Raw genomic sequence first — 12,651 nt, forward strand, 5'->3', positions numbered from 1 at the left:
CTGTCACGAAAGGATAGTGCAGAGTTGAGGTCTCCAACAATTAGTGTATTGCAGTCTATCTCCCCTTTTAGATTTAACAGTCTTTCCTTCACATATTTGGGGGCTCCTGTGTTGGGCGCATAGATATTTATAAGAGTTATATCTTCTTGATCTATTGATCCTTTTACTACAATATCGTGCCCTTCTTTGTCTCTTCTAACAGTTTTTGTTTTAAGGGCTATCTTGTCAGAAATTAATTTCAGAACTCCAGCTCTTTTTTGGTTCCCTATTGCATGGAAAACCTTTTTCCAACCCTTCACTTTCAGTCTATGTATGTCTTTATCGATGAGGTGGGTTTCCTGTAGGCAACAGATAGAAGGTCTGTTTTTTTTTATCCATTCGGCCAGTCTGTGTCTCTTGATTGGGGAATTTAATCCGTTCACATTCAGTGTTATTATCCATGTAACTGGATCTGTCCTGACGTTTATGGTGGCCATTGTCACAGCAGCCTTTTATTCCTTTGTTTCTGTCTGTTAGCTCTTTAGTTTTCCTGGAATAGTACTTTCTTCAGGGTTTCTTGAAGAGCTGGTCTGCTGCTGGCAAATTCTTTCAGGTCTTGTTTGTCTTCAAACTGCTTGCCATAGATAGACGCACCGCCTGGACCTGTCCCTGTTGGACTACCTCCCTGGATCATGAAGTCCTTGATGATTCTGTGGAGTTTGGTGCCATTGTAGTAACTTCGATGAGCCAACTCAGCGAAGTTCTTACAGGTCTTTGGAGCGTGCTTCTGGTACTGCTCCAGCACAATGATCCCCATGCCGGTCTCCAGGTAAACGTTGGGAGGCTGCAAGAGTCCGGGGGAATTGCCGCCATTGGGAAAGTAGCAGAATCCTCCAGAAATCTCTACTTCCGGTGTCGGTTCCCTGTGGACCTGCTGCTGCTGCGCACACTTCCAGTCCCCTTCAATCCTTTCGACGCCAGGATTATGGGTCTGAGACAAGCAAGATGAGGGACTTTTCTTCCAAGGTGGGGAACGGAGATGCAAGGGGAGAAGAGGCTGGGCCCAAGCTTTTTTTTTCTTTTTTTTTGAGAATTTTTTTTGCTATAGAGGGCCTGTGCTCGCCAGACAGACAGAGAGAGACAGAGAGACAGAAAGCGAGAAATCACCCCCCAGGATGGATGGCCACGCTGCAATCCCTTCTCCTCCATTCCCCTCTCAGGATCTTGGGCACGCACACACACGCACTCGGCGTGAGTTTTAAGCCACCAGGTACGGGACTCGAACCGCAGTGGACTATGTGGGAGTCCAGCGACATAGCCATTACGCTAACTGCTGTTCCCTAGGTGTTATGTTTTTAAAAGGCCCTCTCAGTTTTTAGATGGAGAGTTTGATGCCGTAATCACAACTTTCTGCAAATGCCTCATTGACATGCTTAAGCATGCATTCTAAGGTACTTTTATTGATTTTTTTTTTTTGGAGAAGTTTTTGCCTATAGGGCACGTGCGCTCACCAGAGAGACAGAAAGACAGAAAGTGAGAAATCACCCTCCAGGAGTGATGGCCACACCGCAATCTCTTCTCCTTCATTCTCCTCTTGGTATCTTGGGCACACACGCACACATGCCTGGCATGAGTTTAAACCACCCGTTCCAGGACTCTAACCATGGTCGGCTACATGGATGTTCAGCGACATAGCCATTACTCTAACTGCTGGTCCCCCACATTCTAAGGGACTTTAAAGGAGCTATTCTACCCTTCCACGTTCTAAAAAGGCAAGTATGCTCTTTGGTCAGGATGTACCCTAGGACATTGCGGGACCTTCTTGTCTCTACCCATACCTCCTATGGTCACCTCCTAAGGCAATTTTCAGCAATAGTACTGTGACTGTAGGGATCATCAGTTCTTGAAGAACCCTTTGATCAATAATCCATTGCTCGATATCCTCAACTGAGGAGAAGGAGGGATATAACCAAGTAATGTTTTCCAAGATGGTGAATAGGAAATAATTAAAATGGCAGAAGAAACAAACAAAAAAAACATACAAAAATCCTGATACCCAGGGACTCAAACCATGATTTCCCAGGGACTCAAACCCTGTCTTTCCAGGGACTCAAACCCTTTCAGGAACTCATTCATGCCCTGTAGCTGTAGCTATGGGACCACAAACACGGTTACACAGTAATTTGCTCATCATGCACACAAGAGGCTATTCCCTCCCACCAATCCAACAGAGTATTTCCTCCCACCAATCCAAGAGAGTATAGAGAAAATAAGTACAACAACAGTAAAAGCAGAAGAAATTCATCTTAAAAAGACCCTGAAACTTCCAGGGACTCAAACCCTGTCAGGGACTCTAACCCTGATTTCCCAGAAACTCTCTAAGGGCCAGTGGGGGTGGGGGGACTCGAACCCCTTACCATCTAGCCCCTGGTTTCTAGCATGTCTGGTAGAACCTAAGTAGGGCTTCTATAAACCATGTCCTATCAGCCCTGAATCGAGCCTCCTGCAGAGGAACTCAGACTGTCAACCCAGGGATTTAATTCCTGTCAGGGACTTTAAATCTGATTTTGTAGGTTGGACTTTCAGGGGGCCTTCCAGGGATTCAAACCCTGTCAGGGACTCTAGCCCTGATCCCTTGCCAATACCGTACTCAACAATTTGTCTCTCAAGAAGCAGGACAGAAACACCCAAAGAGATGCCTCCAGAGGTCCTGAAGGCTTACACAAAAACTCCACATCCTCTTTGAAGGAGCAGTCAGGATCCCTTGTCAGCTGTCAACAATCCCAAAAGGTGGCTCTGGGGACCCCAGGAAATCTCAGACGTGCCTCCCCTAAAGCACTCTCTGGTAGTTGGCAGCTCAACAAGTGAGGCTGCTCTCCCTAGGATGCCTCACTCACGTACTGGGTAGGTACAGATCTTGCTGATGCCTTCAAATATTACAGTCTACTCAGCGAGAAATAAGAGGACATTCAGACACAGCCAAATTTATTGGAGTTTATTGAGCGGGGTGTTGACTTGGCAATCACAAGAACAGAGAGCTGTGGGCTGAAAAGTGTAGGTGGTAGAGTTTTAAAATGTAAAAGCAAGCAAAAGCACATCATAGAGGCAGAACAAACAGGTAAGCAGGTTCATCATCCCTTAAGGGTATGTTCCATCCCTACCTAAACACATGGACTCTTAATGGTTTTCATGGCTCAGAGCAATGTCCAGTGACTGGACCTTATCTTAAGGCATCTATCTTAGTAAGAGAAAGCAACTTTTTAATCAAAGGGAAACAGCTATAAGAGTTCATAATGGAGGCACTCCTCCAAGTCGCTCCTGCTTCATTTCCCACTTCTCTTGGAGGCACCCCTGCAAGATGCAGTTGTGCTTGCGTCATTTGGAGATTTTCCTCTGATTTTTCTGCTATTGATTTCTAGTATGACCATATTGTGTTCAGGGAATATATTCTGTGATTTAGGTTGTTTTGAATTTGTTGATATGTTTCATATCCCAATTTATGCCATACTTTGGTAAATTCTCTGTAAATGCTGAAATATGTACACTGATGCTTTGGTTGATGGGTGCTATAAATTGATTAGCTGGTTAGTTCCTGTTGGTAGTCGGTGTTGCTGAGTCCACAGAAGCACCAGGAAAAAAACCCTGGGCGATTAGGAGTAACGGGCTCTGTGGCCTGGTTTAGTCCTATGCTGGGGTCCAGCCTCAGCGTGGGTGGGTTATCTCGACGGAGGTGGCGAAGGTGAACAGAAGACAGAGGCCTCGATGCCTTTTCATGCACATCCTATGCTGGACACCCCTCAAAGATCGCTCTCTGAGGAATGACAACTGCTAGGAATCATCGTGCCTTTTCATTGAAAATGTGATACATGCAAGTAAATGGGTGAGGGGCAGTAAAAGATTTACTCTAAGGAACAGGGTATACAAAGCATGGAAGCAATAATTATAAAACATGCTGTTTGTCTTGTTAGCTCAGGTAAAATCAATCACAGTTCTCAGGATGAGGAAGTCCATTTGTCTGCTGTATCTTCTTCTTAGATCTTGATTACTGGGAAGAGTCTTATGAAGAGGGGGCTTGCAGGATGTTTGATAACTTCAGTCCCGGACCAGGGCGATAACGTTGCTGGTTACAACGACCTAGATGGAAATCTTGTCTTGCTAAGTAAAGACACAGTTAACATATGGACTATCTATACATTACAACAATAGAGGTTGAGTCTATGATCTTATATGGGAAAGGAAGATGATCTTGTAGCTCAGGAGACAACACAGGATGTTTTATTAGCAGTTTTTCATAGTCAACAGCACATGGATGAGAAACTCTTTGTAGTTGAAAGCTACCTGTTGCTTTAGATAAGAGCTCCCAGCTAAAATGGTTAATCTTTCTGTCGAGCCCTCAGCTTTATTTATTCTGTTGTCCCATCCAGGCTTTTTCCTCTAATAAATCTGTGGGTTCCTGCATTTTGTTTGTTGAGTCTGTCAATTAGTGAGCTCTTTTGTTTTATCTCTGAGTCTCTGTTATGTGGTGAATGTGCTGACTTTGCTAGTGTGAGTTAACTTGGGCCTGTAGCTTTAACAAGGGCTAGCCTTAAACTAACTTAGTCTACATATGCTTCTAATGCTAATTTGGTTTATACTAACTTAATCCATATGTTAATTTTGGTTTAATAACAGACTGGTGGGGGAGTCTTAAACTTCCTGGTCCTCGGTCAGTTTTAGGGAACCACATTCCTATAAGATCACTAATTGGCTTTATTGCAATGGTTGGGGGTGATGTTTTACCCTTGCAGGGTACCGTAATAACAGTAAAACTCACGGAAGAGAAACTGAATACCGGCCAGTACAAGGACACAAGGGAGAGCTCATACACTGGGCCTTGACTCAGTTTCTTCCCAGTCCAGGCCTTGCTTTAGAATGGGAGGCAGCATCCTTACCAGCTTGTGTTGCCTGCAGCATCCTTACCAGCTTGTGTTGCCTGCATGGCCCCGTCAGTCCTAGGTTTATATCCATGCTTGTGCTCTCAACTCAGAATGACTCTTGGGGCCTTAGTCCTTACGTCGCTTCAACATGGCCGCCCCCATATTTGTGTGGGCGCCGCCATATTGGGGCCAACACTACAATCAAACGGGAGGGGATAGCACAGCGCCATATTGAGTACTGGCAAGCTTCGCTGAGAACCCGCAGATGTGCAGCAGATGTGCGGGCATACCCTGGCTGCGCCGTAAGGAGTCCCGTAGCTACAGGGAGGGAGTGAGGAAAAAAAATCTCCACCCCTTTCTCAGAAGAACCCAAAATGGCCCAGTCCCTGGAGTAAGAGAGACAGAGAAGATCAAAGAGGGAGAGGGAAAGCAAGCCGAACATGGTATTGACACTGCATTCCACCCCGGAAAAAAAGTGGGTTCCATTTTGGTTCTCATGGGTGTAGTCACCGCCCGAGGCATGTGGCCACTGCCCTGCAAGAGCGCGGGGGAGATAGGTGGTGGGCGAGTCTGGGGACTGAGTGAGGAAGGGTCCGTGATGTTCGCGGTGAGCCGCCCTGGCTCGGTGGCTGGAGGAACGCTGGTCCAGGTGATCCTTGACTTGACTCTGCGGGTGGGAGGGCGACCGTGGTCTGAGGGGAGCCATGGGGACCACCGAGACCAGGGCCTGCAGGGTGAGTGGGCTCGCCTTCCCCCTTTGTGCTCGCGTCTGTTTGCATTTCCGCTTCCCATGGATCGGTCCTGCCTCTTTTTCCCAGGGGTTTGAGAAATACCTTGTCTTGGATTTGGTTGTAGGTTTCCGTTTACGTTATTTTATTCCCCTCGCTATTCCTATCAGTAGCTCCTTGTTATTTCTATTATTTTATTTATTCTTCCTTTCTTTTTAAATTGGGCGTGTCGAGGGTTTATTTTATTGAGCATTTTGAAACACTGGCTCTTGGTTTTGTTCATATTCCCTACTCTTTTTATATTATTTTTTTCTCGTTAACTTTTTAGGTACTTTTCTCCTGTCCTCTCTCCTTTTGATGTAACTTATTGTTCTTAGGTTTTATATTGACCACATTTATGGTTGTAAACTTCCTCTAACTACATCGCTGTGAAATGTGTCAATTCAGTTTGATGGTTTCCTTTGATCCTGAGCTGTTTATGAGAGTTTCTTCATTCCCAAATTATTCGGATGTATTCTAATTGCTTATTCGTAACATTATTGTAGTCATATGCAATTATTTTTAACTTTATTGTATTTTAAATTTTATTGTATGTCACATTTCAAGTGTAAACTTTTAAAATTACCAAGAGTTTTTTTGAAGCCAAGTTACACGATAAAATTTTGTTCAATGCATATAAGAGAGAGAGTGTATTCTGTTTGTGGTGCAAACTTGTTGTTAGGTATGTTAAATCTAGCTTGTTTGATTTTTCAAAGCTTTATGGTAACTGATTTGGGTCTACTGGATTTATTATATTCTGGAAGAGATCCAATAAAACTCTTGCTTTAACAGTTTACTTTGTAGTTCTATGTCCTTCTTTGTTAGTTTTACTAGGCGGAAGGGCATTGTAACCTGATGGTAATACATTGTATATCATTTTTCCTTTATTGGATTCTATTATTATGGGATTCTGTTTTGCAGCAGAATATTTAACCTTGAATTCCACTTTGATATTTATATTGCCATCCCCACTTTTACTTTCATTGCATTTGGATGATGTATCTTTGCCCAGAGCTTTATTTTATAGTCCTATGTGTCTCTATTTTAGATGACCTACTTATGAACAATAGTTGCCTTTTATGTTTTTCAAATCCAACCTTTGGTCTCTGTTGATAGGAGAATTTTACCCCTTCAGTTTAGTAATGATTTATCTAGGTTTTATACCTTTCATTTTATGCTTATTTATTTTAATTCTAGTCTCATTTTCTGCTTTTCATTTCTCTTTTCATACATTCATTGGATAGGTGAAATTTCTGTTGTATGCTTTCTATACCTTATATGACTTCTATTTTTTCCTGAGATAATTAGGAATTTTTGTATGTGTGTGTGTGTGTGTGTGTGTGTGTGTGTGTGTGTATGTGGAGTCTTTGCTATAGGGCACATGTGCTCACCAGAAAGGCACAGAGAGACAGAGAGACTGAAAGCAATTACACAGCCATTACACCAACTGTTGGTCCCAATTAGAAATGTTTTGTCATAGGATATTACTAATTTTGTCTTTAATGGCCTTATCACTCATCACATTGTCCTTTTTTTATAATGATATATCTGTTGCAATAATTATTCCCAAACAGTATTTTCGTTTTCAAGATTTCTCTTTATGTTTATTTCAAACACTTTTCGGGTATTTTCTTCAGATTAACATAGAGATACTCTTTATGATTTCATTTCTGTAAAGATCTCTCCCTGGCCCTAACAGTAATGGCCTTTTAGATGCTATTTCTAATATTATTTAATTTTTAATTACTGTAGTGAGTAGTTTTGAGTTTTTTCTTCTCTGTAAATAATCTGTGCTTTCACATGTGCTTTATTTAGATTTAGAAGTGTTTTCCTTGACATTCAAAAATTTTCCATATTTGTTCATTGTTGGGTTCCTGTGTGTGTGTGTGTGTGTGTGTGTGTGTGTGTGTGTAGAGAGAGGTTTTGGGAAATGCAGATGGCACAGATGTTGTCAGTGGTAGGAGGAATGTCTAGGTGCTTTCTAAGGACCTGTTACAGGTGGAAATGTGTCTGTGGTTGGGACTCTTGGATTGGTTAATGGAGATGAATGATGTGTAGTAATGTGTGGAGTTCAGTAATGGGGACATGGGCATTGACAGATGGAAAGGTAGAATCATTAGGATGGTGGGGACCATTGGAGGCTTTGCAATTAAGGATGGGTGATTGATTTGGGATCTGTGGGCAACAGGATATGGAAATCAGTGATTCTGAAGCTTAAATAATGGCTTCTGAGGGTGAGCCACTATGCAGTGATGGATAGTTGGACCCAAATGAGAAGTGAGGGTAAGAAAGTTGATATGTTGGGGCCTACCTATGAAGTCAGATGGTATCTTTATTTTATTCTGAGTGGATTACCAATTTTGTAACAATAGCAACAGTTAATGGTCAGGGTACTTTTAAAGTATTATACAAATTTTGTTTATCCAAAAATTATAAACATGAGAATACTGAGATGGAAATAAATTATTCAGGTTCTCACAGCTAGATGGTGGCAGAGGTAGATGCAAAGGCATACTAATTTTACTCTACACGTCACAACCATTCCCCTATGTATCCACTGCTGCACACTGCTGGATACAGCGGTCTATACCTGAGTCTGTTTGCTCTCAGGAGGACTACTGAGTGGCCCTCTCCTTGCGGCACTGCTAGCACATAGCCCCTTTGGGTTTCCACAGAGCTCTGAGGTCAGATCGCTTCACTGGGCCTTCTAGTTCCTTGTTCAGACTCCAGGCCACCTCTGCCCAATTGTGCCAGTGATCTCTGAATGTTATATCAGATTTAGACTCATGGGAAGATTGCAGTTCTAAGATACATAGTGGTGAGGGCCAGTAAAAACATCCAGCTAAGGAGAGCTTGTTCCAGAGGCCATAGATCCTGGCTTAAGAGGGGTGACAATTCCTATGGGAGGGAAAGGAGAGTTCTAGAAGCAGGCATTTCCTCAGGAAACATGATCCATTTGCTGATGTGAACAGTGCATGGCTTTTGTCATTCAACCCTGAGGTTCTATTCAGTAGAGAGATTTAAAACAAAAGAATTTTATTCTAGAAATTTCTTTTTTTTTTTTGGAAAGGTTTTTGCTATAGGGCACATGTGCTCACCAGAAAGACAGAGAGATAGAAAGTGAAAAATCACCCCCCCGGGGGGATGGCCATGCCACACTCCCATCTCTTCCATTCTTCTCTCAGGATCTCAGGCACACACACACACACACACACACACACACACACACACGGCGTGAATTTAAGCCACCAAGTCCAGGACTAGAACCGCGGTCCAGTGACGTAGCCATTACACCAACTGCTGGTCCCTATTCTAGAAATTTCTAAACACATGGAAAAGTAGAGAGAATGATGTAATGAACTCCCAGATCATCTTATCACACAGTCTCAACAACTCTCAGCATTTGCCAGTGTTGGTTCTATTCATTCCCATTTATTTTGTTTCAGCCAGAATATTTTTAAAATTCCAAATGTCATTTTACCCACAAATCCACTAGTATACAGATCCGCCTGATGCGAACTTTAAAAAATATTTTTTCTTTATTTTTTTGTTTTGCATTATCACCATACCGTTATCTACCTAACAAAAGTTACAGGAATTCATTTGATAATCTATAGACAAATTCCCTTATTATAAAAACAAACAAACAAACAAAAAAACTACTTTCTAAACTTTTCACTGTGAAAATTCCAAACATACAAAAGTAGAGCAAGTATTGTAATGAAATCCCATATATCCAGCAACAAACTTACACAATTTTTAACTCATTGCATTCTGTGTCATCTGATAGCTCTCCTTCCTTCACATCATCTCCTTCTGGTGGATTATTGTGAAACAAATTGCAAACATTGTGTCATTTCATCTGTAAATATTTCAATATATAAATTTAAAGATAAGATTTTTTTTTTAATAAAAAATAGCCATAGTACTCTTACCATATTTTTAAAAAGTTTTGAAAGAGGGCACATATTCTCAGAGGGGGAGAGAGAAGGCAACCCACCAATGGGGTGTGGTCATACTGCAATCCATTCTCCTCCATTTCTCTGTCCTTTAGGGTTTGGGGTATTCACTCACACGTGCTCCTTGGCTGGTCTGGGACTCAAACCATGTGGTTGGCGATGTGGGATCCAGCTCCCTTAGCCACTAGGCCACAGAGCTGGTCCTACAATATGTTTTAAAATACCTTTTCATATGCATTGGATTGGTAGGTAGTATTACAATTTTAGATACATTAAATTTAGCAGGGCTTATTTGAGCAAAGAATCAACCCTGAATTGGGCAACACTCAGCAGGGGAAGGGGTTCGGAAAGCTCTGCCCAGCAGAATGGGCAGTGAGCCTCTTCAGAGACTAAGTAGGGAAATCACCTGCTTGGCTGCAGCTAGGCACCTGCCTTATTTGGGCTTGGTGTGATGGGTTGGCTGCCTGTGATTGGCTGAAACTCAGCTAATTATTATACTCTTAAGTTAAGTTTTGGTTATTTAATATTAAGTTAGGTTGCGGGACCAGAAGTTGGTATAATGGTTACGTCACCGGACTCCCACGTAATCGACCGCAGTTCAAGTCCCAGACTCAGTGGCTTAAACTCACGGTGCATGTGTGTGTGCCCAAGATCCTGAGAGGAGAATGGAGGAGAAGGGATTGTGGCATGGCCATTCCCCCTGGGGGGTGATTTCTTGCTTTCTCTCTGTGTCTCTTTGTGCCTTTCCAGTGAGTGCATGTGCCCTATAGTAAAAACCTCTCAAAAAAAAATTAAGTTAGGTTTCAGTTTTCTATTTAGAGACTTAAGTCAGGAGGCAGTCCAAGTCCAAATTTAAGTTTTTAATTTAACAGATTTATTGTAGAAACCTGACCCCATTAAGGTGCCTTTTTTGTTTTTTGGCAAAACTGTTTCCTAGATGATATTTTCTGTTTTCATCAGGACACATCAGTTCATTAGTCTGTGGTGTGAGCAACTGTTGGTGACTGCTTCATGGATCCATTATTTTATTAGGGGTGTGATATAGACATATTGCATTTCTACCATCCTTTAACTAAATAATTACATAAAGAGAAGCTCCTTCATCAAGAATTTCAGTTTTATAGGAAAGGTAGCAAAAATATTTTTTTCTTCTTTTTCTTTTTTTCTTAAATTTATTTTTATTCACAATATGTAGCATATGGGCATACATAAGGGAGAGGAAGAGAGAGAATGAGAGAGCAGGAAAGGGAAATAAAACTACCCTCAACAGGGTCTCATCATATCCTCATCCTTTTTCTTACTCTCTAGGCACCAGGATCTTGGGCATTCATGTACTCACTTGGAATGTTTTCAGGCCTACTTGGGGATGCAAATCTGGGTTGGCCATGTTACTTTCAACTTTGCAATTCTATATGTCACCAACTTCACCAATAATCTGGGCTGTGCTCTTTTTCTTTATTTACAAATATCAAAATAATTTGATTTCCTAATATTTTCCATAAATGTTCCTTATCTTGGTCTGGGTGGCAGATGGACAGATGTGGAAAGTGTGAAAGATGAATCAAACTATATACCTATTATTTTATTTAATTTTTAAGCATTTATTTATTTTTATATTTGCTATGAATTTTCAGCTGGGTCTGGGATTATGGTCAGCCATGTGGTATGATCAGCTATGTGGGAGTCCAGCACTTCAACCATCATGTCACCTGCTGACCACAGTACCTAATATTTTATAGTTTACATGTTATTCTAAAAATTAAAAAAGAAGTAATATAATTTTACCTATATTAGAAAAGCATATTTAATAGTAATTTTTCTGATATAAAAGTTTGAATATAAAATACATTTTAAAAGTCAATTATTAAAAAACTCTGGAGACTGGAGCTAGGGTAAAGGGGACACAGTGGTCAACATGTAAGTGAACCTTGATTGGAACCTGCTTTCAAACAAAAGAGGGAAAGAAAAGATGTGTTTGGGATAATTTGAATGTGAAATGAATATTCAAATTATTTATAATATATGATCTATAATTGCTCTTTTTAGTTTTGCCAAAATTGTGTGTGTGTGTTCACCAGAGACAAATAGAGAGAGAGGGAGGGGGGAAAACACTGCAGTCCCCTCTCCTCCATCTTTTCATCATGTCAGGATTTTGGTAACACATATGTGCACACCTGGTGGGTTTTCAAGCTGCCAGGACTGGGACTTCAACTGTGCAGTAGGCTGTGGGGATTCTCCTTTCCTAAATACTGGACCACAGAGCTTACCTTATGATTACTATTAATTTTATTAGGCATGGTGGTCATCTAGGTGATTTATATTATGATTTAAACCAAAGTATCATGACATCTGCACCTTTCAAATGGTTCAGCAAACAAAACAAAACAAATGTATAAATATAAGAAAGGTGGAATTTTACCTCTACTATCTTAGTGCTTTAATAGCTGGACCAGAGAGTTAATTTGATGGGTAGAAAAGCATACAAATTTAATATAAATTTTGCCTGACACAGAAATGAAGACCCAAAGATGCAGCAAGAAACTTAAACACTTTTGGGACCAGCAGATGGTGTAATGGTTACATCACTGGACTCCCACACAGTTGACTGTGGTTCGAGTCTCAGACCTGGCAGCTTAAAACTCATGCTGGGTGCATGTGTGCCCAAAATCTCAAGAGGAGAATGGAGAAGAAGGGATTGTGGCATGGCCATCCCCCTCAGGTTGCTGATTTTTTGCTTTCCTGTCTCTTTGGCAAGAACATGTGCCCTATAGCAAAAATCTCAAAAACCAACCAACCAACCAACCAAGTAACAAAAAAATCCTAAGCATTTTTATGTTATGTTGAATAAAGAGAAGTGAAAAATAACTAAATGATGTAGGAGGCTTTATTTATTTATTTATTTATTTTCCTTTTGTAACAAATGTATTGGTTGTGTCAAGGATCAGTACAGACATTTCAACTTGTACCCAATTCTTGCCATAGGGTGGGCGCCACCACACTCAACTTGTACCCAATTCTTTTTTTTTTTTT

The 12,651-nt window shown here is 41.2% G+C and overlaps 1 protein-coding gene and 1 pseudogene across 2 annotated transcripts in view; one reads left to right on the plus strand and one right to left on the minus strand.

The window, feature by feature from the left end:
- Positions 1 to 583: 583 nt before the first annotated feature.
- Positions 584 to 852, minus strand: LOC106735060 (peptidyl-prolyl cis-trans isomerase-like 1 pseudogene; annotated as a pseudogene).
- A 4,521-nt stretch (positions 853 to 5,373) lies between these two features.
- ZNF484 (zinc finger protein 484) overlaps positions 5,374 to 12,651 on the plus strand; it is a 66,068-nt gene continuing 58,790 nt past the window's right edge. For both annotated transcript variants that reach the window (XM_014588614.2, XM_014588616.2), the window contains exon 1: positions 5,374 to 5,544. In XM_014588614.2, coding sequence (XP_014444100.1) covers positions 5,392 to 5,544 — 153 coding nt within the window. In that variant the 5' untranslated portion in view covers positions 5,374 to 5,391. The remainder of the gene's footprint in view (positions 5,545 to 12,651) is intronic.

This window comes from Tupaia chinensis, unplaced genomic scaffold (genome assembly GCF_000334495.1).
Source record: "Tupaia chinensis unplaced genomic scaffold, TupChi_1.0 Scaffold000037_3, whole genome shotgun sequence".
In the NCBI taxonomy this organism is placed as follows: domain Eukaryota; kingdom Metazoa; phylum Chordata; class Mammalia; order Scandentia; family Tupaiidae; genus Tupaia; species Tupaia belangeri.